At 39.0% G+C, this 25105-nt stretch overlaps 2 protein-coding genes across 3 annotated transcripts; one reads left to right on the plus strand and one right to left on the minus strand.

Moving 5' to 3' along the window:
* The first annotated feature begins 7273 nt into the window (after positions 1 to 7273).
* Positions 7274 to 16055, plus strand: LOC126607941 (uncharacterized). Of its 2 annotated transcripts, none has more exons than XM_050275660.1 (11): positions 7274 to 8329; positions 9209 to 9485; positions 9657 to 9842; positions 9930 to 10082; positions 10216 to 10668; positions 10830 to 13127; positions 13585 to 13784; positions 13871 to 14026; positions 14481 to 14715; positions 14818 to 15125; positions 15373 to 16055. In XM_050275660.1, the coding sequence occupies exons 1-11, from the start codon at positions 7575 to 7577 to the stop codon at positions 15701 to 15703; spliced, it is 5352 nt and encodes a 1783-aa protein (XP_050131617.1). In that variant the 5' UTR covers positions 7274 to 7574; the 3' UTR covers positions 15704 to 16055. The 2 variants fall into 2 exon arrangements, with proteins under 2 accessions (XP_050131617.1, XP_050131625.1); XM_050275668.1 differs by having other exon boundaries at positions 8181 to 8329; positions 9255 to 9485.
* A 72-nt stretch (positions 16056 to 16127) lies between these two features.
* LOC126608050 (pectinesterase-like) lies at positions 16128 to 22852 on the minus strand. The gene is made up of 3 exons (XM_050275813.1): positions 22040 to 22852; positions 17291 to 17425; positions 16128 to 16833 (listed from the first exon to the last, which is right to left on the minus strand). Exons 1-3 carry the CDS (start codon positions 22806 to 22808, stop codon positions 16139 to 16141), a joined length of 1599 nt encoding a protein of 532 aa, XP_050131770.1. The 5' UTR covers positions 22809 to 22852; the 3' UTR covers positions 16128 to 16138.
* Between the last annotated feature and the right edge of the window lie 2253 nt (positions 22853 to 25105).

A 25105-nucleotide genomic window follows, 5' to 3' on the forward strand; every position in this document is an offset into this window, starting at 1 on the left:
GAAGGTTCATATTTAAACGGAACTTAGGTAAGGGAAAGGGGTGTAATTGTAATATCATAGATTAATGGGGCTAATTGCATGAGGAAATTTACAGGGATTATTATGTGTGCTGTGAATATTTTCTACCTAGGAATTAAAAAAAAAAAGATGTACTTTGCGGCGCAAATAATCAGTTTGGTATATGTATATGTAGTCGGTTGTATAGTTTAAGTGATTAAGAGTATTTACTCTTACGTATTTAGATTGAATTGATTCAAAATTTGATATCATAGATGTGATAGGGTGCTTCATTTTTCTCAATTATGCATATTTACTTTAAAATTGATAGAAGTGATAGGGTGCATTATATGAAAAATCTTTGTTAAATTAAAGAAACCACCAATTCAAGGAGAAATATTGATTTGACAAAAATACTCTCTATTTAACGGAGATTTCTCACGGAATGACTAAAATGATTGATGATGAACAATCTCAGAGACCACTTGTATCGATTCTAAATTTCAAAGGCGAAAGTGAAGAGTTATTTGAATTTCAAAGACCATTAAAAAAATTTAAAAAAAAAAAAAAAACCCTTTAAAATGTGACGTTAACCATACACACTAGAGAATCCTGGCTCTTATACATATATGACCAATTAAATTTATAGTCTTACTATATAAACATATAAAATTGTTGAGTAAGAGGAAATCAGCATGCGGATTTCCGCACATTATTCCTTCAAAGTTTGGTTGCTGTCTGATGCTTACTAGAAAGTTATTGGTCTCCACGATGAGAATGAAATATATTCACTCCTTTAAAAAAAAAAACAAAACTGATTTCATTCTAATATTTTTCATTTCAATTTCAAATTACAAAAGTATTGTCACTGAAAGAGACAGACATGTGCAAATGGTGTTTTCAAGAACGTCGTCGTCAAATCGATCATGCATAATTCATTAGCTTGTCTGAACTTGTTCATTGTTTTTTTTTTTTTTTTGGTAAACGATTTGAGAAGGTGAATTAAATTTAAAAATAATTGAGAATTAAGAAGATTATCGTTGCCTCCATCTTCCAGAATATTATAACTTCAATTGCTAAGGCAATTGGTGTGTTTCAACGATGGAATGTGCTTTAGCAATGTCCTTAGATGGATTCTAGAATAAATCACCGTAAATGTAGGTAAAATATGATACATTTTTTTTTCCCTAATTGTTGAAGGAGTGAGATTCGAACTTAAAACTCTATTAATATTGTGGTTTAAGAGCATTTTGTTTGTGGTATGGCGTAAGTGTAAAACTGCAAAACATATTACCAATTTTCATAGCCTCTGTTTTAGACCTAGATATACAATGACTATATGACTATATGCAATCACAACAAATTAAGTTGTATGGCGAAAACTAAGCTAGTTACAATTAGATATCAAAAAATCACAAAAAAAATAATTTAATCAGATTAATGAATCGGATTTGAGAGCTTCTCTGGCTAAATAAAGACAACTATTACTAGTCCAATGGTACGTAGCAAGTTATATTCATATCCTCTAAAAAAATGAGTCTAAGTATTAAGTGTCTAAATGAAACAGATGAAAATATTGTAACTACTTAGAAATAATTGGGCACTATTAACATCATAATTGGTGGTTAGTTTGGCATTTTATGACAAATCTTGATAAAGATACATGACGGCCGCTGGTGAGCAAAAACATGTGAACAACACATGGACTAAGCATGTCCTAGAATATTTGAGCCATGTCTACATACTATTAACATTTGTCACACCCATACCTCCCCCACGTGGATTTGTGCAACTATGTATAAGTTGTATAACTAGAGTGGTAATGGACTCATTTTCTTGTCAAATTATTTCGAATATTGTGTGTAAAATAATGGTTGATCCTAACCAGCTGATATTTAACTAATTGCATTTTGATTGTTTAATACTAGATAATTCAAAATGTTTTTATCATGTCAATTGTCATGTTCTCCACAAATCAGTTTAAACAAATTTTGTTGTGTGATGTCATTTTCATGCGAGAAAATTGAATTTAGAAGTCTAAGAAAAGAAGGACCATGCATTACACTAATAACTAGTTTAAAAAAATTAGTTGTGTTAGTATCTTAATTATTTACTTTCTGTTTCGTCCCAATTTAGCACCTACTCGACCCATATATTAAGGATTATGATTGTTTTTTGGATAAAGGTTGAATCAATTTATGTTCAGAGTCCTAATTAAAGACAGCGAGATTTGGTTGCGATAGAGTTTCGGCTGAGAATAAGTCCAGCAAAATAAGACAGCGAGATTTGGTTGCGATAGAGTTTCGGCTGAGAATAAGTCCAGTATATTATGCCATAGAATTGAAATATTATTAGAATTATACTATTTGGTATACTTGGCCATTACAGAATTATTGTATACATACAAGAGGTTTTGCAATGTAGAAAACTTTCACTCTACGCGAAAACCCTTCTCACAACCCTGAAGAAAAAAAATACGAAGGATCCTAACCCTCTCGTCTATACATACACTATGTTGACAATTTGCGACATCTTCAGTTTGAATAAATAAACAACACTGGAACCATAGACCCAGGCGATTTAGAAGCATCTTTAGTTTGGACAAGTAAACACCACTGCTTCTGGTTGGTTGGTTATCAATCCAAATCTCGGCCGACCAAGAATTCTTAATTCTTTCTCCTAAAGAAGTCACTTCATTAGCCCCGAGAAGTGAGGTGTTTTATGATCGGTTACTCTGATTTGTACTTCACAGTTCAGCATTCAGACGACTGAGCCACGTTCATCATAAAGACAAACATCTACTTTGAGTACCTTTGCCCGTATATCTTGACAGAGATTCGGCACTTATATTCTCACGAATATAGTTGAAGTTGCCGAACCCAGTACAGAAGATTTTGAACTTCGCAGTGGATTAAGCAAGATTGTCTTCAAGTTCTAGAACCCTAGGCTGAGAGGTGTTCCTTTTTCAACCGTAGTTGCTCAGGTGCAGAAGCTATTAGCAATGCATTCAATACCACCACTACTTAAGGGTGGCACGATTTGATTCAGTGCGGTTTTAAATGAAACCGCAATCAAAACCGTAACTTTTTGCCCTGCAGTTCGGTGTGGTTTTGAAGCCAAAATCGAAATAAAACCAAATTGTTTTGGTTTGGTTTTTGAGAAAAAATATACAATTTAAAATTTATACTTATCTGCACATAACACGATCTCATTTTCCACACAATACATTAATTAACCAACCCACATGAGAATTCTTTTCTTTACTCTAGCTAGCTAATTACACAGATGATAGACTTTGTGAGCAGGAAAGTACCCAAATGGAGTGCTCCGGCTTATTACTTGATTAGAGATTCGGTCTTTGTATCTCTCCTTATGTGACTACTCTTATTTGATGCTCATTGTTTCTTTTTGAGTTTTCATTTGCATTTCTCATTAGTCTATTATATAGGTTGTCATTCTGAACTTGAAAATTAGGGTTATGAGGTGCTTTTACTGGTAATAAAATTGTCATCTTTTCTGTAAAGAAACATTGAGATGTCAAGCTTGATAAGGGATATAAATTGGAAAAAAGAATCATTATTATGACATGTACATACTAAATGTATGGACTATAACAAACAACTAATTAAAACATGACATCTAATTTGAGGTGCGGTTTCAGTTTCTGTGCGGTTTTCAAAAGCCAAAACAAAAACCAAACCGTTTCCTACAATGCGGTTCGGTTTCAAAACCGCAAAACCGAACCGTTCGGTGTGGTCTGATTTGGTTTGTGTTTCGATTTCAGTTTTTGGTTTCAAGTGCCCATCCCTACCACTACTTCGTCTATTTTACTCGGCCAACCAAGCTCGTTCGCAAGTTGGCATGCCCAAATTTACAAAAACGACGTAGTTAGCTCAATAGTTGCTCGACTTGCACGCAACGTAGGCTTTGCATTTTTATTGTCAACACTTTCTTTTTTTTATTTCAAGTATCTTATTTACTTTACATAATCTTGTCATGTTATATCCAATGATTTAGTTAGTAAGTAACTGTTGATAACATCAACTAATTGTGACTGATGCGTAGTATATATTATCTGACTTGTTAGTTCAATTTCTTGTTCATTCATTAGCTGTGCCGATAAAACAACACGTCTACTTAAGCACTAATAAGACGACCCTCTCTATAAGGGATCAAAAGATCAATGGATTAAATAAAACAAAAACGTGATACGTGGTTGAGAGCCATCGGGAGAAAAGATGTTTAAGATTCTTCATGTCCTCCTACATATTCATACATCAGTTTATAGTCAGTTGTTTCTATACAACATTATATTTATACTAGGCAGGTGAAGTGAGGCCCGCTAACTCACACAATGAGTTATTCAGAACAAATATAATATTAAATTTGTATGATTAAAAGGAAGACAAATTAAAATTTCTTACTTACAAATAAAAAAATACAACTAAACTGTAATGTTAAATAAGTTTGGTCAAAAATCAAAGAGCAGAAAATGGTGTAAATAATAGAGATATGCAATCTGATTCTCTGTTAGAGACACAATCTCATATTTTGCAGGCGGGTATGTGACAAAGAGCATGTGATGAACAAAATCTTTAATCACATTTTGTGAACCATATAATTATTTGCTCTTTTTATTAAGAAAAATTAAAAAAATTAGTATGGACAAGAAACTTTTCGAATTGATTCCTACTGATTGGATAAAATAAATTGGAACAAAATATTAAAAGATCTTGATTGGTTTTAAGATAAATAAGTACAAGACCACAGTATGATGTCTCTCTATTTCTGTAGCAATGGGTAAATAATATAGGTTCCAAATCATGTGCTTAAGAAAATCTGGTCGACCTCATTTATACATTAATGCAATTATCTTTTTTATTTTTTTGGGAACCTTAACGTAAAGCTTCAAGTACTATTCACTTTAACGAAAAATCAATACTGATACTATTCACTTTACCCTTTATTTTGTCCTTATCGTTAAAACTTAAAGTTTTCAAGGCCTTTTCATTAATTTTCCTTTTTTTTTTTCAAATGAGATTAGTGGGTAGCTTCACCACGACAATCCACCTTTCCAGGAGCTAGAAAGACTCACATAGGCATTTCAGCCTTTCCTGGTCACCGTTGTATGATTCACAAGTGCAAGGAATCGAACCCAAGACGTGCCATGTGAAAGACGAGCCTGAAATTCGTTCCCAACCATGGTTATGTTAGTTTTGTCTTGCTAATTTATGAGGCTCACATTTATCTGTTATCATAGACGTTAAGAATCAGAGAAAAAGATAATAAACTTACTAGGTAAATTTACTGACATTGTGTTTGATCATGCACCAAGTTAAATACTCTAATATGTTGTGCAAAAAAATTGAAAGAAAATGGAAAACACTATAACATGATGTAATAGATGTTATTTTTCAATATACACGCAATATTCGACAACAAATTCATCTAAACTATAACAAAAAGGATTCGAACTCAAGAAGAGAGAACACTGCTTTGTAGATGATGTCATAGATGTTAGTTAATTGAATTGCGACACTATTTTTCTCCAACTTGGGCTTTATCCCACTCAAATTTCTCGAGGTAAGGTTCTATTGAAGGTAAAGAATAGTAGAATAATTGGCTTCTTGCGGACAAATTAGACTTTGCCATATGTAAAGAAAAACATTTTTTGTTTTACAGTTTTAATATGGTGTTTTTGTAAGTATTTTAGATTGTTACTTACAATTAAATGAATAACTTCTTACATGTAACGAGCAAATAAAAGTAAACAAACCTAAACCTCCCCACTGCTGTTGGAATTTGAAGTTCATGATGTTTTTACAAGAGAATGAGGGTGGGCCTGCCTAATGGGTTTCATCGTGAAGAAGTATCCATTGAAGAAAGTGGACTATTCCAAGACTAACAAGAGGCTTGGATTCTTGGTAGGTCCGTTTGAGACTAAAATGCCGGCTGGATACATTAAGGCCCGTTCAAATCGGAGAGTGTACTTGGGCCACTTGAGAAAAAAAAATCCGTATCGCTCAATACTTACGAAATATTGAAGTAAAATTACATAACTAGCCAGAAAAAGAAAAGGAGTTTTAACGAAAAGTCCGTGGTACTGTTTACTTTAACGAAAAACCACATTTTTACACTAAAAAGTCAAATCTGGTACTATTCACTTTACCCTTTATTTTGTCCTTATAGTTAAAACTCAAAGTTTTCAAGCCATTTTCATTAGTTTTCCTAAAAAGAAAAGAGTGATTTGTCTTTGTGAGCATATCATGATTAGACATATGTGTATAATTATTTTCTAAGAGTTGTTATTGACACTCCAAAAATAAAATTGTGCGTTAACTAATAATTAAAGAACAAATATATCCACTTAGTACTACGATATTCCTCTTCATTTGTTAGTAAGAGGTCTTAGGTTCGATTATCGCCAAAAGCGAATTTGAACCACATTATTGCTAGTACATGATGAGGCTAAGCCGACCTCCCTCCCCTTATTGTAGATACATTAGAAGAAAAAAAAGAACAAATAGATAAAAGGGAAATATAAAAGACTGTTTTGAAATGTTAATAACAATTATTTTTTATTCTTATTTTGATTTGCATATATAACAACCTTTAACATGTTGGGAATAAGGACTTTACATGTACAATGATCACACAGTTATATTTCTGCACGCATGCTAGATCTAAAAGTCCATGACACACAGGTCACATACAACTTTCTAACAGTATACTCATGTATTTTAAAAATCTTATTCTACACTCTTCATAAATGTAATTTTTTTATTAATTATAAAAAATTTAGAGTACTAAATGAAAATTTTAAAATACAAATAACAATTTCCTATTACATATTAAATTTTATTTCATTTCACGTAGCGTTATATTATAAAATTAAAACGTCGCTTTAATTGTGCACCAGCCCTTTAACTCTTGAGATTTTTTAGTGTGACCGATATACGAGGTGGTACACCATATGTCATTATACGAATGGTGGGATATATGTCCTAAAAAGTTAAAACTTATAAAATAAAATTTCTCACAATTTCTATTAAAACATGTGGTATATTACTTGTGTTACCGTTACAATTAAAATTTTCTTCACGTGGAGCCCCCATGGCTCACTTTTCTTGGGAAGGGACACTTGAGCCACATGGCACGGCCTTCCCGCCGCTAAAATCATAAATGTATGGACAATAATATATGGACCGTGGAACTTTCTATGCTGGTTGCTCTCGTAACTGTGTGCCTTTTAGTGAATGTGATTTCCGCTTAAAAAATTAATCAGAAATACGGACCGTTGAAGCTCCTTTCTTGGGATCCATTCGCGGGTAAAAAACGCTCCCGCCTCTTCTTCTGACCGGTCAGGCTCGGATCCCTCCAACTTACTTTCCGTTTCCATCCAGCGTCTTCTTCTCCACCGCCCACGTCACTCTCCATCACAGCTTTCCACATCTTTCTCTCTCTCTCATCTCTGATTCTCTATCACTTCTTCTTCCCCACCAGAAAAATAAAAAACCCAACTCAGGGTTTTCAAAAACCCGATTTCCGGTTCTTGTTTTTTCGAAGACCCAAAAACGATGAGCAATCTGAGCTTGAATCTCCCCCACTATTCCGGCTTCACTCCCCGTTTCTCGCCCAGGCACGCTTTCCAGATCCGCGAGTTCCGCGTCTTCCGCCGCCGCAGACTCAAACTCGCCCCGCGAAGCCAACTCGGAGGCGGAATCCCATTCCACGAATTCATTTCCCAATTCCCGTCCCCCAGTTCTCTGGAATTCATCGCTCCGGTTCTCGGGATCGTCTCCGGCGCCGCCCTCTTCCTCGCCAACAATTCGAATTCCAGTCCGGGTTCGAAACCCGTCGAGTGGAAATTCGACTCGGATATCGGGGAGTGGGTGCTGTTCACCAGTCCGACGCTGTTTAACCGGTTCGTGCTGCTACGGTGTCCGTCGGTGTCGTTTCAAGGCAGCGAATTGCTAGAAGACGTGAACGAGCGGCTGGTGAAGGAGGACAGGCACTTCGTGCGGTTGAGCAGCGGCAGAATTCGTTTTGATTCGGGTAGCGAAGCGGGGAGTTTTTTGGAGGAGAAATTGGAGTATCAGAGACTCTGTATAAGTACGGAAGACGGAGGAGTGATATCTTTGGATTGGCCGGCGAATTTGGATTTGAGAAAAGAGCATGGCTTGGACACCACCTTGGTTCTCGTGCCGGGCTCGGCAATGGGAAGCTTGGATTGGAGTGTCAGGTCGTTCGTGTGTGAAGCTCTCAGGCGAGGCTGCTTTCCGATTGTTATGAACCCGCGGGGCTGCGCCGGTTCGCCGCTCACCACGCCGCGGTATGTTAACTTTCTCAATCAATTCAGATTGAAGTTCAAAACTTGGGAATATTGGGTTATTTTTGGAAATTTGATATCTTCGATTGAGTATTGCCTTAGTTATATATAGCTAAGAAATGGGTCTGCATTTGTTTTGGGTTTTGTTTTTTTGGAAGGCTAGGATCATGTGTTTGTGAATTGAAGTTAAAGACTTGGAGCAGTCGTGGGCGGAGCCACATTGGAGATAACGGGTGTACTGCCCATATGCACCCAAGTTCAATCCTCCTCATAATTTAGCTTAGTTCAAAGTAGAATATCACTTGTATCAAAAAGTTCAAAACTTGAACAACGGGTTATGGTTGGAAATTCGGTTTCTTGGATTTAGTATTGCCTTTGTTATATACAGTTAACAAAATGCTCTTGTTTTGTTGTGGATTTTTTTTTCTTTCCTGTTTGTGGTTTTTGGGAGAATCACAAAGTGGTGATCGTAGGGCTCATGGATGGAGCCAATGAAGACCCATTGGGGGTAGATGCCCCCACTCAAGCAATTCATCATTAAACTGTAGACTGCAGTTATATATTACACTTGTTACATTTGAAGAAAGTATATGTATCTAATATCAAGCATATCCCCAATATCAAATATTATATGAGCAAAAGTTCCATCATTTAAACAGTAAAACCCCTTTCTCTTCACTTTGCTACTTTTCATTACTAGACTGAATTTTTCGTAACATTGAAATTGTGATATATCAGCGTTTGAAATCATCCCTATCATCATATTAGGTATAAGCAATACCATAATAAGGTTTTGTTAGTTATTTTTTGGGTTTCCCCCATTAGAAGAAATTTCTAGCTCCATCCCTTGTAGGGCTACTTAAGTTACTTCATGTTATGTAGGTTATTTTCAGCTGCTGACAGCGATGATATCTCCACTGCTATACAGTTCATTACTAAGGCTAGGCCGTGGACCACGTTGATGGGTGTTGGCTGGGGTTATGGTGCTAACATGTTGACGAAGTACCTGGCAGAAGCTGGGGAGAGCACACCACTTACAGCTGCCACCTGCATTGACAATCCTTTTGACTTAGAGGAGGCCACTAGGTCCTCTCCTCATCAGATGGCTATCGACCAGAGTCTCACCGATGGTCTCATAGATATTTTGAGATCTAACAAGGTGGACGACCGACTTGAAACTTCTAGTATAGTGCAAGTGCATTCCATCTATTACGAAACAACTTGTTACTTAAAATTCTTAATGTGGTTTCCAATTATGTTCAACCATTTAGTTAATGTAACCTACCCCTTACTGCTAGAAATTATGCTATATGCATGCCTGGTTTTGTAGGAACTGTTTCAAGGAAAATCAAAAGGGTTTGATGTGGAACAAGCTCTTTCAGCAAAATCTGTTCGTGATTTCGACAAAGCAATCTCCATTGTATCTTATGGTTATGAGGCCATTGAGGATTTTTATTCCAAATCAAGTACACGAGGTGTGATTGGGAATGTAAAGATCCCCGTCCTATTTATACAGGTACCTACATAGTTGTCAACTCAATGCAATCTTCTTCATTATTGACAAGCTTGTTCATTTTATGTTCATATTATGTTAATTTATCAGAAAAACGATGGTTCAGCACCACTCTTGTCAGTTCCACGCAGTTTGATAGCAGAAAATCCATTCACAAGCCTACTTTTGTGTTCTTACTTGCCTTCTAGTGTTATGGATGGTGGTAGATCTGCTGTGTCTTGGTGCCAGTACATAACAATTGAGGTAATTAATGAGTTTATTTCTCTTTGAGCTTGAATAATTTTTGTGTATCATTAAACCACCTCATGTTGAAGATTTTGATGGGATCTAAGTTTGCATTCTGATATTCTGATAAGAATGCATGTGGTATGTGCAGTGGCTCACAGCAGTAGAGCTTGGACTATTGAAGGGCCGTCACCCTCTTGATGTAGACCTACCCATAGACCCTTCAGAAGGATTATCTCTTGTGGAAGGTAGACTGTCCAACAATAGTGGTGCCAAGCTGTTGGATCTTGCCCAGTCAGATTCCTTAAATGGATATACCGCAGGTCCAGCAAACAGTATGCCTGAAGAAAATGATAATGCTGCTAGCTTTTGGATAAGATCCAGAAAGGACTCTTTGAGAAAGTCAGAGGTCCAAAACACAGGGTTGCAGCTTGTGGAAAATGGTTCCCCGGATCAGACTAAATCTGATGATCAAGAATTGGTCAATGAGGAGGAAGTCAGTCCTGTAGGCGAAAAAGGTCAAGTGTTACAGACAGCAGAAGTTGTGATGAAAATGCTAGATGTAACCATGCCTGATACTCTTACAGAAGAAAAGAAGAAGAAGGTGGTGCTCGAAATTGCAGTTTTATGCTACTGTTTACTTTTGTGGTTGTGTTGATGTTAATTTGGGTCTCTGGTCTTGTCTATGTATGGTTCTGGTCTATCAGAATCAAATTGTGTACCCAGTATGTATTTATCTCACATTTATGTGGTATATGGGCCCAGGTCTTAGCAGCAGTTGATCAAGGAGACACGCTGATGAAAGCTTTGCAAGATGCAGTGCCGGAAGATCTTCGTGGAAAGCTAGCATCTGCTGTTTCTGGAGCTCTGCATACTCAAGGCACAAACCTAAAGTTTGATCAACTTTTGGGTATTGCTCGGATTCCTGACATGTCTTCAGGTCTAAAGTCAAAGATCAAGGACAAGGTCATGGGAACATCAAGTTCAGAAGGGGTACAGAAAGACAATCGTTCATCGGATCTGTTGAAAAAGGATGATCTGGTGGACAGGTCAACTAACAAACTACCTGATGCAAACAAGCGTCCAGGGGGTTTAGAATCAGAGGATCCTCCCTCAGAGGGATCAGAAACGATTTCAAATCTGGACCAGTCTCAATCGTTAAGCAGTCAGGAAAGTGATATTTCTGGTTCTGTTGGAAAGGACACCAGCGAATCAGGAAATGATTCTTCCAAAGAAAAGGCTCCTGAAGATCTTTCCAATAGTGAAAAGTTTGTAAATCTAGACCAGTCTCAATCGTTGAGCAGTCAGGAAAGTGATATTTCTGATTCTGTCGGAAAGGACACTAGCCAATCAGGAAATGATAAGTCTTCCAAGGAAAAGGCTCCTGAAGATCTTTCCAATAGTGAAAAGGGTTCAGAACTAGAAACGACCCCTAACAATTCCAGCCAGGCTGAAATCGTTGGTGGTACTGAGGAAGCAATTGTTGAGGAGCAGAAAGACCAAGATGGTAGAATCACTCCGTTAGACACAAAGAAAGAGGAAGACGATGATAATCAAAAGAGGGATAATAAGAATGTGCAGCCCATGGTGGACCAAAGTAAGAACTTCAGCGTTTCTGAGGCATTCAATGCATTGACAGGGATGGATGATAACACCCAAATGGCAGTCAACAATGTTTTTGGTGTTATAGAAAATATAATAACTCAAATGGAGGAGAGTTCACATGAAAGTGTAGTAAAAGAAGTTGATTCTGTATCAGAGTCTGAATCTGCAAAGGACCATGTCTGTGATGTCAATAGTCAAGAAGATTCAGAAGCAAGTAAGACTGACAAAAATGTACAGATGGATATGTTAAGCAATGTCCGTGTATCTGATCACCCTGAGAATGGTGCGGATTTGCAACCTGATGCACCAAATGGATGGGTAGAGAAGTCTAATCAAAGCCCCTCATCAGCTTATGGGATTGGTTTGAACAGTTCTCAGGGAAGTGATGCAGTTAACAGTGTAGGTGATGATAAAAATGAAAAGAAGGATCAACTAGTTGGTACAAATCTTCTTAATCATGTAAAGAAGCCGCCGCTTTCCGTAACTTCAATTCCATATGGGGTAAATACTCTCGTTTCAAATGTACCTGACGAATCACTTGATTTAGATTCAACCGCTGCTCTGTTGTTGGACTATTTTCCAGAAGAAGGTCAGTGGAAGCTCTTAGAACAACCGGGACAAGTTGAAAGTTCTGTTGGTAACGCTGCAACTCATAGGGGTGTTGAAAGAAAGATTCACACCCATTCACCTGCAAAGGTAAATGGTAAAGTTATCGAAACATCATATGTAATATTAGATACAGAAAAGCATCAGGAACCAGTTAAAGGATATCAGGAACCAGTGAAAGAATATGAAACAGTGGAAAATATTGAGGGGAGAGTTGAAATTGGTAAAGAGAAAATAGAGGAGTTTATGCAATTTGTGAAAAATATTGTATTGCATACTTTGAAGATTGAAGTGGGTCGCAGAATAAGTGCGGATGACATGAAAAGGATGGAACCCTATCTTTACAAAGATATGGAAAAAGTGGCTAATGCAGTTTCATTTGATGTTGGACATGACAAGTATGCTCCATGTTTGGAAGTTGAATACCATAGTATTATTGACTGCACTTCGGAAAAAGTTGGTACTCTCCATGGTGAGCATATAATAAGAGCCATATCATCTGCTGTTCAGGGCACTAGTCACTTGAGAAGAGTGCTGCCAGTTGGTGTTATAGTAGGCTCAAGCCTAGCGGCACTGAGAAAATATTTTGATGTGGTTACGATCCATAATTATGGTCAAATAGAAGCCCTGACGCTTGGTCGAGCAAAAGTATCTGGAAAAAAAGATCTGGGCAAGGCTAGTGGCACAGAGATTCACCACATGCCTGTTGATAAATCTGATCAAAATGCTAGCTTGAACAGTTCAGTTAACAGGGAAGAGGAAAAGACCGGGTTGAAGAATATCAACAACAGTGTTATGGTTGGTGCTGTTACAGCTGCCCTAGGGGCATCTGCGTTATTCGTGGGGCACCAGGTAATAAGTTCATTTATTCAGACATTTTTAGTTTTCTTAAAATGGTAGCTATACAAGTAGATGCCCATGCAAAATTGTATTTAGGGATTTGTATTTCTTGAACTACTGGCCAACTTGGTAGTTACCAGACAGCATAGTGTCTTCCTTGAGATTAACTTATAGAAAACTTCCTGTTTCTATTGAGGCAGCTGTATTATCATTATTTCCACTGTTTAACATGATCTGGTTCAAAATCAGTTACTTTGTATCTACCTTCTTTTTGGTGTTTTGTTATTCTTCTCAATACAAGAGCTGCCTAAGATGATGTCCATGTCACTATTATGTCAGATCCCATTGCCTTATCCTCTATTTTTGTGTTTATTTGATTTTGTTCTTTGTGATGACAAAAATCAGCTGACTTTATCTTTTTATTTTTTTTATATTGCTACTTATTATGCTTATATACAAACACACACAGGATTCGTACAAAGGTGATGAAACTTCTGGTGAGAGTTTGTCCAAGTCGTTGGTGAAAGGTAAAGGTCAGAAGGAGCCTGACAAATTTGAAGAGGCTGAGAAAAACCAAAGTAACATTGTTACAAGTCTCGCTGAGAAAGCCATGTCAGTTGCTGCTCCCGTGGTACCCACCAAGGAAGGTGGTGAAGTGGATCAAGAAAGGTATTAGCACAAAACATATGTCTTTCCAATATATAGAGATGTACCACTTCTTTCTTTTACTAATTTTGTAACCCCTTTGCGAATAGATTGGTCGCAATGTTGGCAGATTTGGGACAAAGGGGTGGCATGTTGAGGTTAGTTGGAAAAGCTGCTTTGCTTTGGGGTGGTCTACGTGGTGCGATGAGTTTGACTGATAAGCTTATCCAGTTTCTTCATATAGCTGAGCGTCCCTTAATCCAGAGGTATTGTGTAGGTTAAGTCTAATTACTGCTTCAGAAAAGAAAGAGAATCTTTATCTCAAAATTATTCAGAGTACAAATTTCTATGTTCAAGATGTTAATCTTGCATGCCAATCCATATAGTTTTACGACTATTAAGAGAGTTTCAAAGTGGAACGAACTTTTATATGTATGTTCCATCATGCATTCGTGAAATCAGTGATCTGATTTCCCTTAGTTTGTTAGGTTCCTTTGGTTTGCATGGTGATCTTTTTTATTTATTTACAAAAATTTGTGGGAATTGTTATTAGCACTTCAAAAATCTCATTCTACACTCCGAACTTTCTATATTTGGAAAGAAAAATACACTTGTGAGGAGTGTAGAATGAGATTTTTGAAGTGCCAATAACACTTCCCAAATTTGTTCTTGATTATTTTAGTTCCTGATATGTTCTTTCATCCTGATTTGCTTCTGTAGAATTTTTGGGTTTGTTGGTATGGTTCTTGTTTTGTGGTCGCCAATCATCGTTCCACTACTTCCATCATTTTTACAAAGCTGGGCAACCAATACATCCTCTAGATTTGCTGAACTTGCTTGCATTGTTGGCCTCTACACCGCTTTTATGATACTTGTTGTGATATGGGGTAAAAGAATACGTGGATATGAAAATCCTCTTCACAGATATGGGCTAGATTTAACGTCATTTGCAAAGGTATGTGTTAGCTGAAATTGTGGACGTGTACTCTAAGATCATGCAAAATAAGATAGTGTTATTTACTTGCAGTTGTAAGATTTTTCATCTCCTTGCTTGCAGTTAGGTGATTTTTTGAAGGGCTTGATTGGTGGAGTTGTCCTTGTTTTGTCAATACACTCTGTAAGCGCACTACTTGGCTGTGTGAATCTTGCCTGGCCTTCTACTCCGTCTTCTTTGGATGCTGTGGCACGGCTCAAAGTGTATACACAAGGGCTTATGACGGTTGGTCAAGGAGTTGTAGTAGCTACTGGTATTGCTCTTGTGGAAGAATTGCTTTTCAGGGCATGGCTGCCCCAAGAAATTGCTGCAGATCTTGGATATCATCGAGGAATAATTATATCAGGACTTGTGTTCGCTTTATCCCAGAGGTTGCTTTCTATTCATTTTATTTTACTCATCGCCACCTAGAACCAGTGCTTTCTTTTTGTCTTCTGTACTGTTACTGGAATCGATATTTGCTATACCTTTTAGCTTTTTAGGTGGCCTCAGTTTCTGCTATTGTTGTGCCATGCACAAGATACGTGCAATGCAATACCAGAATCTTCTATATAATGCTTTCTGCTGACGACGTGCAAGACAAATCTAACAGTTCTTTATATTTCAATGGAATTTCAGGTCTCCGCTATCAGTACCAGGACTATGGCTTCTATCTTTGAGTTTAGCAGGTGCTCGGCAAAGAAGCGAAGGCAGCCTTGCGATTCCAATCGGGTTACGTGCAGGAATTATCGCTTCAAGTTTCATCATACAGAGAGGTGGCTTCCTAACCTACCGGGCTAACTTTCTTCCTTGGATTATGGGGACACAGCCTTTCCAACCGTTTAGTGGGCTAATTGGTTTTGCATTCACCTTAGTTTTAGCACTAGTTCTGTACCCTACGCAGCCTCTTCGTAAAGAGAACGTGGAAAGGACAATTGAAGAATTTAAAAAACAGCACGGTGGTGAATAGTGTGGCGGTCTTGTCGCGGTCTTCTTGTTGCTTACCGGTAGTGTTTGCCCGGATACTTCTGCCTTGTAGCAGAAACAGCTGCAGGTCACCGGAATCAAGTATGGAAGATACAGAATGGAAATGTTGCTCAAAAGTTCAAAGTGCTTCATGTGACCTTTTCGTCGCCAATGCTACAACTCGCCAAGGCGATGGACATGGTGTATATATTTACGACCTCATACGCAGGCAAATTTTGTAACTAGGCTTTTACCGTACGTTACATTTGGAATTCCGAGTATGTATATTCATTCTTATTCCGACTCTATGTACGTAAACAAGAAATAAAAACGACAACCTGCCATTTTTTTGTAAAGCTCCATTCGATCCTTATACGTAAGATCTAACCGTTAATTTTCCGAACCAGTTACATACCACAAATGAAATTGATTCAAATTGTTATGAACCATAGGAGAGTGGAATCCCAGTGGTCTGAATCCAATCACTTTCACCATGCAAAAACAAGCCAACCGTAAACTGCCTCACAATCTCCTCACTGCAATTCCTTTTATACCCTCCCCAATTTACCCTCTGCTTGGTGTCCGATCCAGGTCCAAAGTTGAAGTACTCAATGTACTCCACCGTGTCCACTGTGGTAAATTCATCCCACTTTGACCACCCCTCTGGGTGTATGAAGTCCCCCAAGTAGCTCCTCATCACAACTGTCCTTGAGTAGTTCCTCCATGGCCTTCCCAAAAATGCTCTGAAAGTTTGCCTCTCGGTCTTGTTGAATTCCGGCGCAGCCACAATGGTGCATTTCTGCAGTGAAATGCCGGTGTTCTGATTCGGGTCTGTTCTGCCTTGTGCAGTGATCATAACGGTCTGTCGGGGGATTGGTTTTCGGACAATCACCCTGCAGCGTTGGAAGACTGCAGCTGCATTACCGAAAATGAAATCAATCGTGCCTTCGATGATGCAGTTGCGGTAGAATTGGCGGAGTGAGTGGACGTAGAGGGTGTCTTGGTATGAACTGAAGTTGCAGCGGTAGAACGCAGAGTTTGAGGTCACTCTTGCAGCAACTGCCTGGAACTTTTCTGAGCCTGCTGTGTTGGTTATCGTCAGGTCCCTAGCTAGGAACTTGTCCCCGATTACAGCTGCAAAGACCGAAAACACGAAAAGGGTTTAACTTTCCTTCATCAAATCTCAGATACACATCTCAAAAATGCCAAGAACACAACAGTTCAAATGATTTTCGGAGCCACGAAAATATGACATACTTAAACCCTAGCTACGAACTTGTCCCTAATGACAGCTGCAAACATTGAAAACACGAAAAGGGTTTAGCTTTCTTCCATCAAATTTCAGACACATCTCAAAAAATTGCCAAGAACACGTCAAGACTAAATTAATTACTAATTTTCGGAACTGAAAAAATGTGGCATTCTTAAACCCTAGCTAAGAACTTGTCCTCAATTACAGCTGCAGATATCCAAAAACACAAAAAGGCCTTAACTTTCTCATCAAATTCCACATACAAATAAAAAAAATGCCAAGAACACTCTTGAATCAAAACCAACTAATAATTTTCGGAACCGAAAAAATGTGACATACTTAAAGTGGCTGTAGCAAAGGTGGAAAATCCATCTGCAAAGCTCTTAGACCCTATGATTATGGTTGATTTCATCCCCTCTCCAACAAGCATGATATTAGACTTTTCTCTGGCGATCTCTACAGTCTCATTGTAAACTACAAATATGTACATATACATGAGTCAAAATAAACACACAAGAGGGAGCCTTCACAAAGGTTGCTTAGGAGAAGTCTCAGCAGTCGGTAGAGCCCCAGAAAGAGAAGGCACCGGAGGGGGATCATTTGGAGCCTCAGTACTGGACAGAACCCTAGAAGGAGGAGGCATCAGAGGTTGATCATTTGGAGCTTCATTACGCGGTACAGCCCCAGAAGACGAAGGCAATAAATGCCTTTGGAACAAACCCACAAATCTCTGATGATCAAGTAAAACCTGACCATCAGTTTCCTTCATCTGGTCAAGCTTCCTCTTCATGTTTGTAGCATAGTCATGTGCGAGCCGGTGCAACTGTTTATTCTCATGCTTGAGCCCTCTAATCTCCTGTTTGAGACTCATCACTTCAGCCGCCAATGATTCAACTTGGCGGGTTCGAGCAAATAGGCGTTGGGCCATATTAGACACAGAACCTGCACACTGAACACTGAGAGCCAGCGAATCCTTAACAGCTAACTCATCAGACCGTTTGGAAAGTAGTCTGTTATCTTTGGGAGTGAGAAGGTTCCTGGCCACCACCGCAGCGGTCATATCATTCTTCATCACGGAATCCCCAACGGTAAGAGGACCAGTAGGGGAGACGAAGGATGGGCGCCATATGTTGTCTGGAGAAGGCGGGGCTGCCTCTTCAACAAGGTTCAAGTCAAAACGACGGTCGGAGGGGCCAGACATTTTCAAAGGTGTTGAAGAGAGAAGAGGTCGGACAAATCAAGATCTTAGAAGTGCAAGAATGAAGCTTCTACTGGTGGAGATTCAAGTGTGCTTTGGAACTTAATGCCAGCCCCTATAAAAATCTGCACTCGACGGAGCTTCAGAAATCGAAGAGGCGCCTGCTCAGAAATCGAAGAGGCGTTTGCTTTCTCAAAAGCTGGGCTGCTTAGAGATCACGAGGGTTGATCTCAGAAATCGAAGAGGCGTTTGCTTTCTCAAAAGTTGGGCTGCTCAAAGACCACGAATGCCGATCTCAGAAATCGAAGAGGCGCTCGCTTTCTCAAAAGCTGGGCTCCTCAGAGACCACGAGGGCCGATCTCAGAAATCGAAGAGGCACCTACTTTTCCAGCCTTTTCCAACCTTGTCAGCACCTGTCACACGCACACTCAGCTTTGCGGAAATTATGGGCATTCTGTCAAAGACTTCTGGGGAAGTAGAAAACACATGAATCTTACTGTTCAATCACCCACTTCCCACACGCAACAATAGCTCATGGGTACCACAGATAACTTTGCCAAAGTTCTCTGCCAAAGTTGAGCACGTGAAGCTTGCAGCTCCCACTACATCGCTCTGACCAAGAAAGGTAAAAGAATAGCAAAGAAACAGCACTAACAAAAGTTTAGACACATAAATTTTGAAGGTCTAGCTACCATATTATTACCCACAAGGGTAAAGGAACAGTACCACTGCTGGATAATTGGAAAGTCCCTGTGTGTCAACCTCTGTGCTTCGTGGCAAGGTAGACTAGCAAACATGCCAAACCTTTACTCACATTCGAGAAAACACTCCCAACAAGATTGCTTGCTCCAAAATCGAAGAGGCACCGTCCTCCGAATCTCGAGAGCCAGACTCCCAACATGACTACTTTCTCAAAAATCGAAGAGACACTGCTCCCCGAATCTCGAGAGCCAGACCCCCAGCATGATTGCTTTCTCAAAAATCGATGAGGCATCGTTCTCCGAATCAATCGAAGAGGCGCTCGCTTTCTCAAAAGCTGGGCTGCTCAGAGACCACGAGGGCCGATCTCAGAAATCGAAGAGGCACCTACTTTTCTAGCCTTGTCAGCACCTGTCACACGCACACTCAGCTTTGCAGAAATTATGGGCATTCTGTCGAAGACTTCTGGTGAAGTAGAAAGCACATGAATCTTATTGTTCAATCACCCACTTCCCACATGCAACAATAGCTCATGGGTACCATAAATAACTTTGCCAAAGTTCTCTGCCAAAGTTGAGCACGTGAAGCTTGCAGCTCCCACTACATCGCTCTGACCAAGAAAGGTAAAAGAATAGCAAAGAAACAGCACTAACAAAAGTTTAGACACATAAATTTTGAAGGTCTAGCTACCATATTATTACCCACAAGGGTAAAGGAACAGTACCACTGCTGGATAATTGGAAAGTCCCTGTGTGTCAACCTCTGTGCTTCGTGGCAAGGTAGACTAGCAAACATGCCCAACCTTTACTCACATTCGAGAAAACACTCCCAACAAGATTGCTTGCTCCAAAATCGAAGAGGCACCGTCCTCCGAATCTCGAGAGCCAGACTCCCAACATGACTACTTTCTCAAAATCGAAGAGAGGGTAAAGGAACAGTACCATTGCTGGATAATTGGAAAGTCCCTGTGTGTCAACCTTTGTGCTTCGTGGCAAGGTAGACTAGCAAACATGCCCAACCTTTACTCACATTCGAGACAACACTCCCAACAAGATTGCTTGCTCCAAAATCGAAGAGGCACCGCCCTCCGAATCTCGAGAGCCAGACTCCCAACATGATTACTTCCTCAAAAATCGAAGAGACACTACTCTCCGAATCTCGAGAGTCAGACCCCCAGCATGATTGCTTTCTAAAAAATCGAAGAGGCATCGTTCTCCGAACCTCGAGAGCCAGATACCACAGACCACTTTTTCAAAGTGCTCTGACAGAGTTAAAACATGTGAAACTGGCAGCTCCCACTACCGTGCTATGACCAAGCAGGGTAAAGGAATAGCATTACTACTTGTTGTTAGGGAGACTCCTATATATGTCGACCTCCATCCCCAACGGACAGGCAGACCTGCAAAAATGCTCAACCCTTCATCATACCTGAGAGGGCACTCCCAACGAAGCCTTTCAAAATATTCAGCTTTCTTTCCCCCCGATAATACCTCTGCAAACAAGCTATACTAGAGCAAGAATATCTCATATCATCAGGGTTAAAAGCAAGAGTATCCCATATCATGCTTTTTCCCTGTCTTTTCTTTTGGCCTTGTTTTTACCTGCAAGACAAGGAGAAAGAGAGCAATCAGTCAGCACTTGGAATCAAGCTTCCAGCCAGGAACTGACTGCCTGGAACCCCTTACCTGATTACTTACCTGGCATTGCTCTCGAGTACTCATCTTCAACATCTGATGTTTCCAGGGAAGATTCCGCATCTGCTTGAGGAACAGATAGGGTAAGTGCGAAGGATACAAGGAAACATGTGGAGACAAGCGTAACAGCACACGTGCCGATACATCCATTACTCTGTCAAAAGCAAAAGTATCCCATATCAGCATGGTGGAACGTACTCTAGATTTGATGGACTTGTTTTGACCCTCAAATTCTTCAGTCGGCCTTATACTCTGGAGGAAACCAGAAAACCCTCCAGCTCAGTTCAAGAATAAGCCTGTGGAAAGTTACTTCTTCAAAAGCAAAAGTATCTCATATCATCTCTTCTCATTTTTCTTCTCTTTATCCTTCATGCTGCTGCAAGATGGGGAGAAGGTGAACAATCAGTCGGAGCTCTGATTGCTTACCTTGTCTGTCACCTCTTTCAGCAGACCCCCTAGCTCGGCGACTTGGGGGACTCCTACTACATGGTTTGTATCACGCTTGACCAAGCCTGAAACTACAAGTAAGCTTCAAGTGTAATTGATACATTACCTTGTGCATCTCCACCAGTTAAAGATACCACCCCTGGATGGAGGAAGAGTACTTAAGATGCCACATCTACCTATGAGACAGATAAGGCAAGTCAAGACGACACCACACTCCGATACTTAGAAGTTTCTTGATTACGAGATCATTCTCCCACAATATTTCCTAATGTCATTTGTACTAAATCATTCACTTGTACTCACTAAAGGAGAGCTTGAACCTATGTACTTGTGTAAACCCTTCACAATTAATGAGAACTCTTCTATTCCGTGGACGTAGCCAATCTGGGTGAACCACGTACATCTTGTGTTTGCTTTCCTATCTCTATCCATTTATATACTTATCCACACTAATGACCGGAGCAATCTAGCGAAGATCACAAAAAGCGACCGTTTTCGCTACCTAGGATCTATCTTGCAAGAGAACGGAGAATTCATGGAGATCTCAACCATAGAATACGAGCTGGATGGAAAGAGTGCATCCGGCGTGTTGTGTGACCGTCGTAGGCCACTGAAGCTCAAGGGAAAATTTTATAGGACGGCAATAAGGCCAGCGATGTTGTATGGCACAGAATGTTGGGTGGTGAAGCATCAACACATACACAAAATGGGTGTAGCGGAGATGAGGATGCTTCGTAGGATGTGTGGGCACACGAGAAAGGATAAGATTGGGAATGAGGATATCCGAGGTAAAGTAGGAGTAGCCGAAATTGTAGGAAAGATGAGAGAAAATCGGCTCCGGTGATTTGGACATGTGCAAAGAAGGCCGACTGACGCTCCGGTTCGAAGATGTGACTACGGGACAGAGGTTCAGGGCCGAAGGGGTAGAGGAAGACCTAGGAAAACTTTGGAAGAGACTCTAAGAAAAGACTTAGAGTACTTGGATCTAACGGAGGACATGACACAAAACCGAGCGCAATGGCGTTCTAGGATTCATATAGCCGACCCCACTTAGTGGGAAAAGGCTTTGTTGTTGTTGTACAAATCTGTCAATGCTAAAATTAGGAGCCATCTTCAGAGCTTCACCAATGGTTTCATAATCTCCACTCCCATCGGCAGCAACAACAATGTCAGCCCTTATTCTTGGCACTAATCTCTGCATCAGATTTCGATCACCCGGCAGCATCCATTTCGGAAACCTCTTCTTCGATGATTTCTTGGTAAAACTGCTACTAACCCTTTTCTGCGAATTCAGAATCTGTTCTTGGTTTCTGATCATTGCCAAGCAATTACTCATCGACTCGGAAATCGGACTCAGCAGCCCTTGCAGGTGACCTTTGAGACCCTTTTGGTTTTGGGAGTCCAACTCCTCCAACTCAAAGAACCCATCAATGCAAGTGTTCTGATTCGTCATTACAGCGCTCAGAAGGGTCTTGAGGTTGCCGTAAGACACACGCAAACAGTGCAAGTCGTCGATTGCCTGGCCTAGTTCGTAAAGAGTTTGGTCTAACATCTCCAAGCAATCTCTCAGCGCATTCCTTTCTTGGACATACAATTCTTGGAGCCTCAAAAGGGCTCTGATGCTCTGCTGGGTTGTTCCAATTGACGCTGCGGTTCGGTTGATGTTGGTCTCGAGGAAGTGGTGGAATGCGGTGAAGTGGTTGTGGAATGGGGCGGAAGCGTGGGCGGAGGAACAGAGAGATGGATGTAGAATGGCGGAGAAGGAAGACATTAGAAGCAGAGAGGTTAAGGAGGGAAAGAAGATGATGAGCTTGTTCATCTTCTTGATGCGGTTTCTTGATCGATACGTTTTGGATTTGGAGTTCATTTCTGTGTGGAGTTTAACTTCTACATCAAAGATTCAAAGTAACTAATAGCGCCGGTGTAATAGTAACAACGACAATTTGTCTGATAATATTTGTGTAGTTGGCCCATTTAATAGAAAAATTAAGGCTTATTATATTAATACTCTACAAATTATTAAGTAAACTTCACATACTTAATACACGACATATTTGCTTTTTTAATGAAAAATTATCTTAATACGCTCCACTTACTTCTCCATAATACCCTCACACCTCACATTCTCAATATACACCTTATATTTTCTACATGTATCCCATATTTTTTATACATCCTACATTTCTCAAATCTTATAAAGCTTTTAATTTGGACAAAAAATGCCGACTGAAATTTTGACAAAAGATGTCGCCTGGGATTTAAAGCAAAGCATATGTGAGTTGTTTTCAATTCCACCATTAAAACACTTGACGTCTGTTTTTAATATTTGGTGGTAATTTTAAATGTTTAATTTTTCATGTAATCCCTGTGATCCCTAAAAGATGAATACGAACATAGAAGCTTGAATAACGCATCAAAAGCAAGATTAAATAATTATCGATGTCGTTAAAATCACCAAAACAATAAATAAGGGAGTTTTAATAAAACACTCCCGGTACTGTTCACTTTTAACGAAAAACCACATTTTTAAATTTACCTGTCACTATTCACTATACCTTTAAAAATGGCTTTTCATTAAAAGGGAAGTTTTTTTGAACTTTTCGTTAGTTTTCCTTAAATAATATGAAGTATTATCTCATGTGAAGCTTCCGAAACATCAATTTCGTGTTTTATTCGTCAAAATTAATTTTTCTCAATCAACATGTTTGTAGTTTTATTGGTTAGGGTTTTGTTCAATCATGGAGGATCGGGATTTTGATAGTTGAAGAAGATAAATAATACGTTAAAAGTGATTTGGGATGTATTTAGAATTTTTTATTTATTTTAAACCTAATAAGCTCAAAATTATTATTGTATAGTAGGGTAAATAAATTATTTAATATTAAATTTTAATATGGAATGCATTCAATATTTTGTGGAATGCTAATATAAAAAACCAAAATTAATAAAAAAATTTTTTTTCCGAAGTCTGACGTATTGGACACCCACCCCAAAGGGTACGACTTCGTGCCTTGAATCCAAGATCATCCAAGATCCAAAAGCATATTTGGCTTAGAATTCTACTGTAATATCACTGTACCACTTGTCACGGTGTCATGGTTAATTTAGTAATATTACTTTACTCATGAACACTAGATGAGTTTTTGTCAATTAATACTATGGTGTAGTGGTATTTCTCTTCACTTGTGAGTGACAGGTCTTAAGTTCAATTTTTTACAAAGACAAAATTAAAGCACATTCTTACTAACTTATTATAAGGCTAAGCCTATGTGTACAAGACCCAATAGACTTATCCCGTTTGAACAATTTTAAGTGAATAGGAGCAGATGTGTGTCATGATGATATGATATCTTAGTTTTTCTTTGTACATGATTACAATTTACGATTACTATGGACATAAACTGTGTTCGTTAGTAGCCTAGGAAAGGTGATTTTCAAACTATTTTAAACTATTCAAATTTACGAAGTGAGAGATTCAATAAGTACTAATGCAAAAACGATGACCAACTAGTCTGACTCACCTAAATTTATAATGAACTTTTGGTATTCCGAATTTACTTATTGATCCCCTATCTCTTTCGATCTTCGAATTTGGCTCCTTTATAGAATTCTCTTTTCAAGTCATGTTTTGAGTTGTGCTTACGACTAGGTGTGGCAATTTTAAACGAGTTGACGGTTAAATTCAAACGCACTAGTTTACTAATCGTGTCAAGTCAAAGTTACTACCCCTACATATTCAACCATGCATTTCTTCTAGATGTCACTAGGGAAATTACTTACTCGTCAAGCAAAGAAGAGAGACGCAATGTTAAATAAACAAAGAACAGACAAACCAGATTGAACTCAGCAATGTGAAAGTAAAATATACAAAGTGATCAAATCTTAAAATGGACAAAGAAACTTCAACTAAAAACGAAAGTGAATTAACAATACAAAATAAAGTTGATGATCAACGAGATTGAATTTTCTTCAAACTTTTCTCAACCAATGCTGCATCATCTTCTTGTTTTAATTTTCTTTTTGGTGACTTGTTGGCACACGCATATGCAGGCTCCTGTTGAGAAAAATTAGTAAAGAACTCTAACACAAGTGTAATTGGAGAGACAAAACAAGTAA

The sequence above is a fragment of the Malus sylvestris genome, chromosome 2 (assembly GCF_916048215.2).
Source record: "Malus sylvestris chromosome 2, drMalSylv7.2, whole genome shotgun sequence".
Lineage (NCBI taxonomy): Eukaryota > Viridiplantae > Streptophyta > Magnoliopsida > Rosales > Rosaceae > Malus > Malus sylvestris.

Bases quoted from the DNA above. Each gene is read 5' to 3' on its own strand.
- LOC126608050 (XM_050275813.1), bottom strand. From the start codon at position 22,808: ATGAACAAGCTCATCATCTTCTTTCCCTCCTTAACCTCTCTGCTTCTA. The intron at 17,426-22,039 runs GTGGGGTCGGCT...ACATATTTGTAG, and splicing joins ACAAAGCCTTTTCCCACTAA to TTTACAATGAGACTGTAGAG. The intron at 16,834-17,290 runs GTATGTCACATT...CGGTCTTTGCAG, and splicing joins CTTTGCTACAGCCACTTTAA to CTGTAATCGGGGACAAGTTC.
- LOC126607941 (XM_050275660.1), top strand. From the start codon at position 7,575: ATGAGCAATCTGAGCTTGAATCTCCCCCACTATTCCGGCTTCACTCCC. The intron at 10,669-10,829 runs GTGGTGCTCGAA...ATATGGGCCCAG, and splicing joins CAGAAGAAAAGAAGAAGAAG to GTCTTAGCAGCAGTTGATCA. The intron at 14,716-14,817 runs GTATGTGTTAGC...CCTTGCTTGCAG, and splicing joins ATTTAACGTCATTTGCAAAG to TTAGGTGATTTTTTGAAGGG.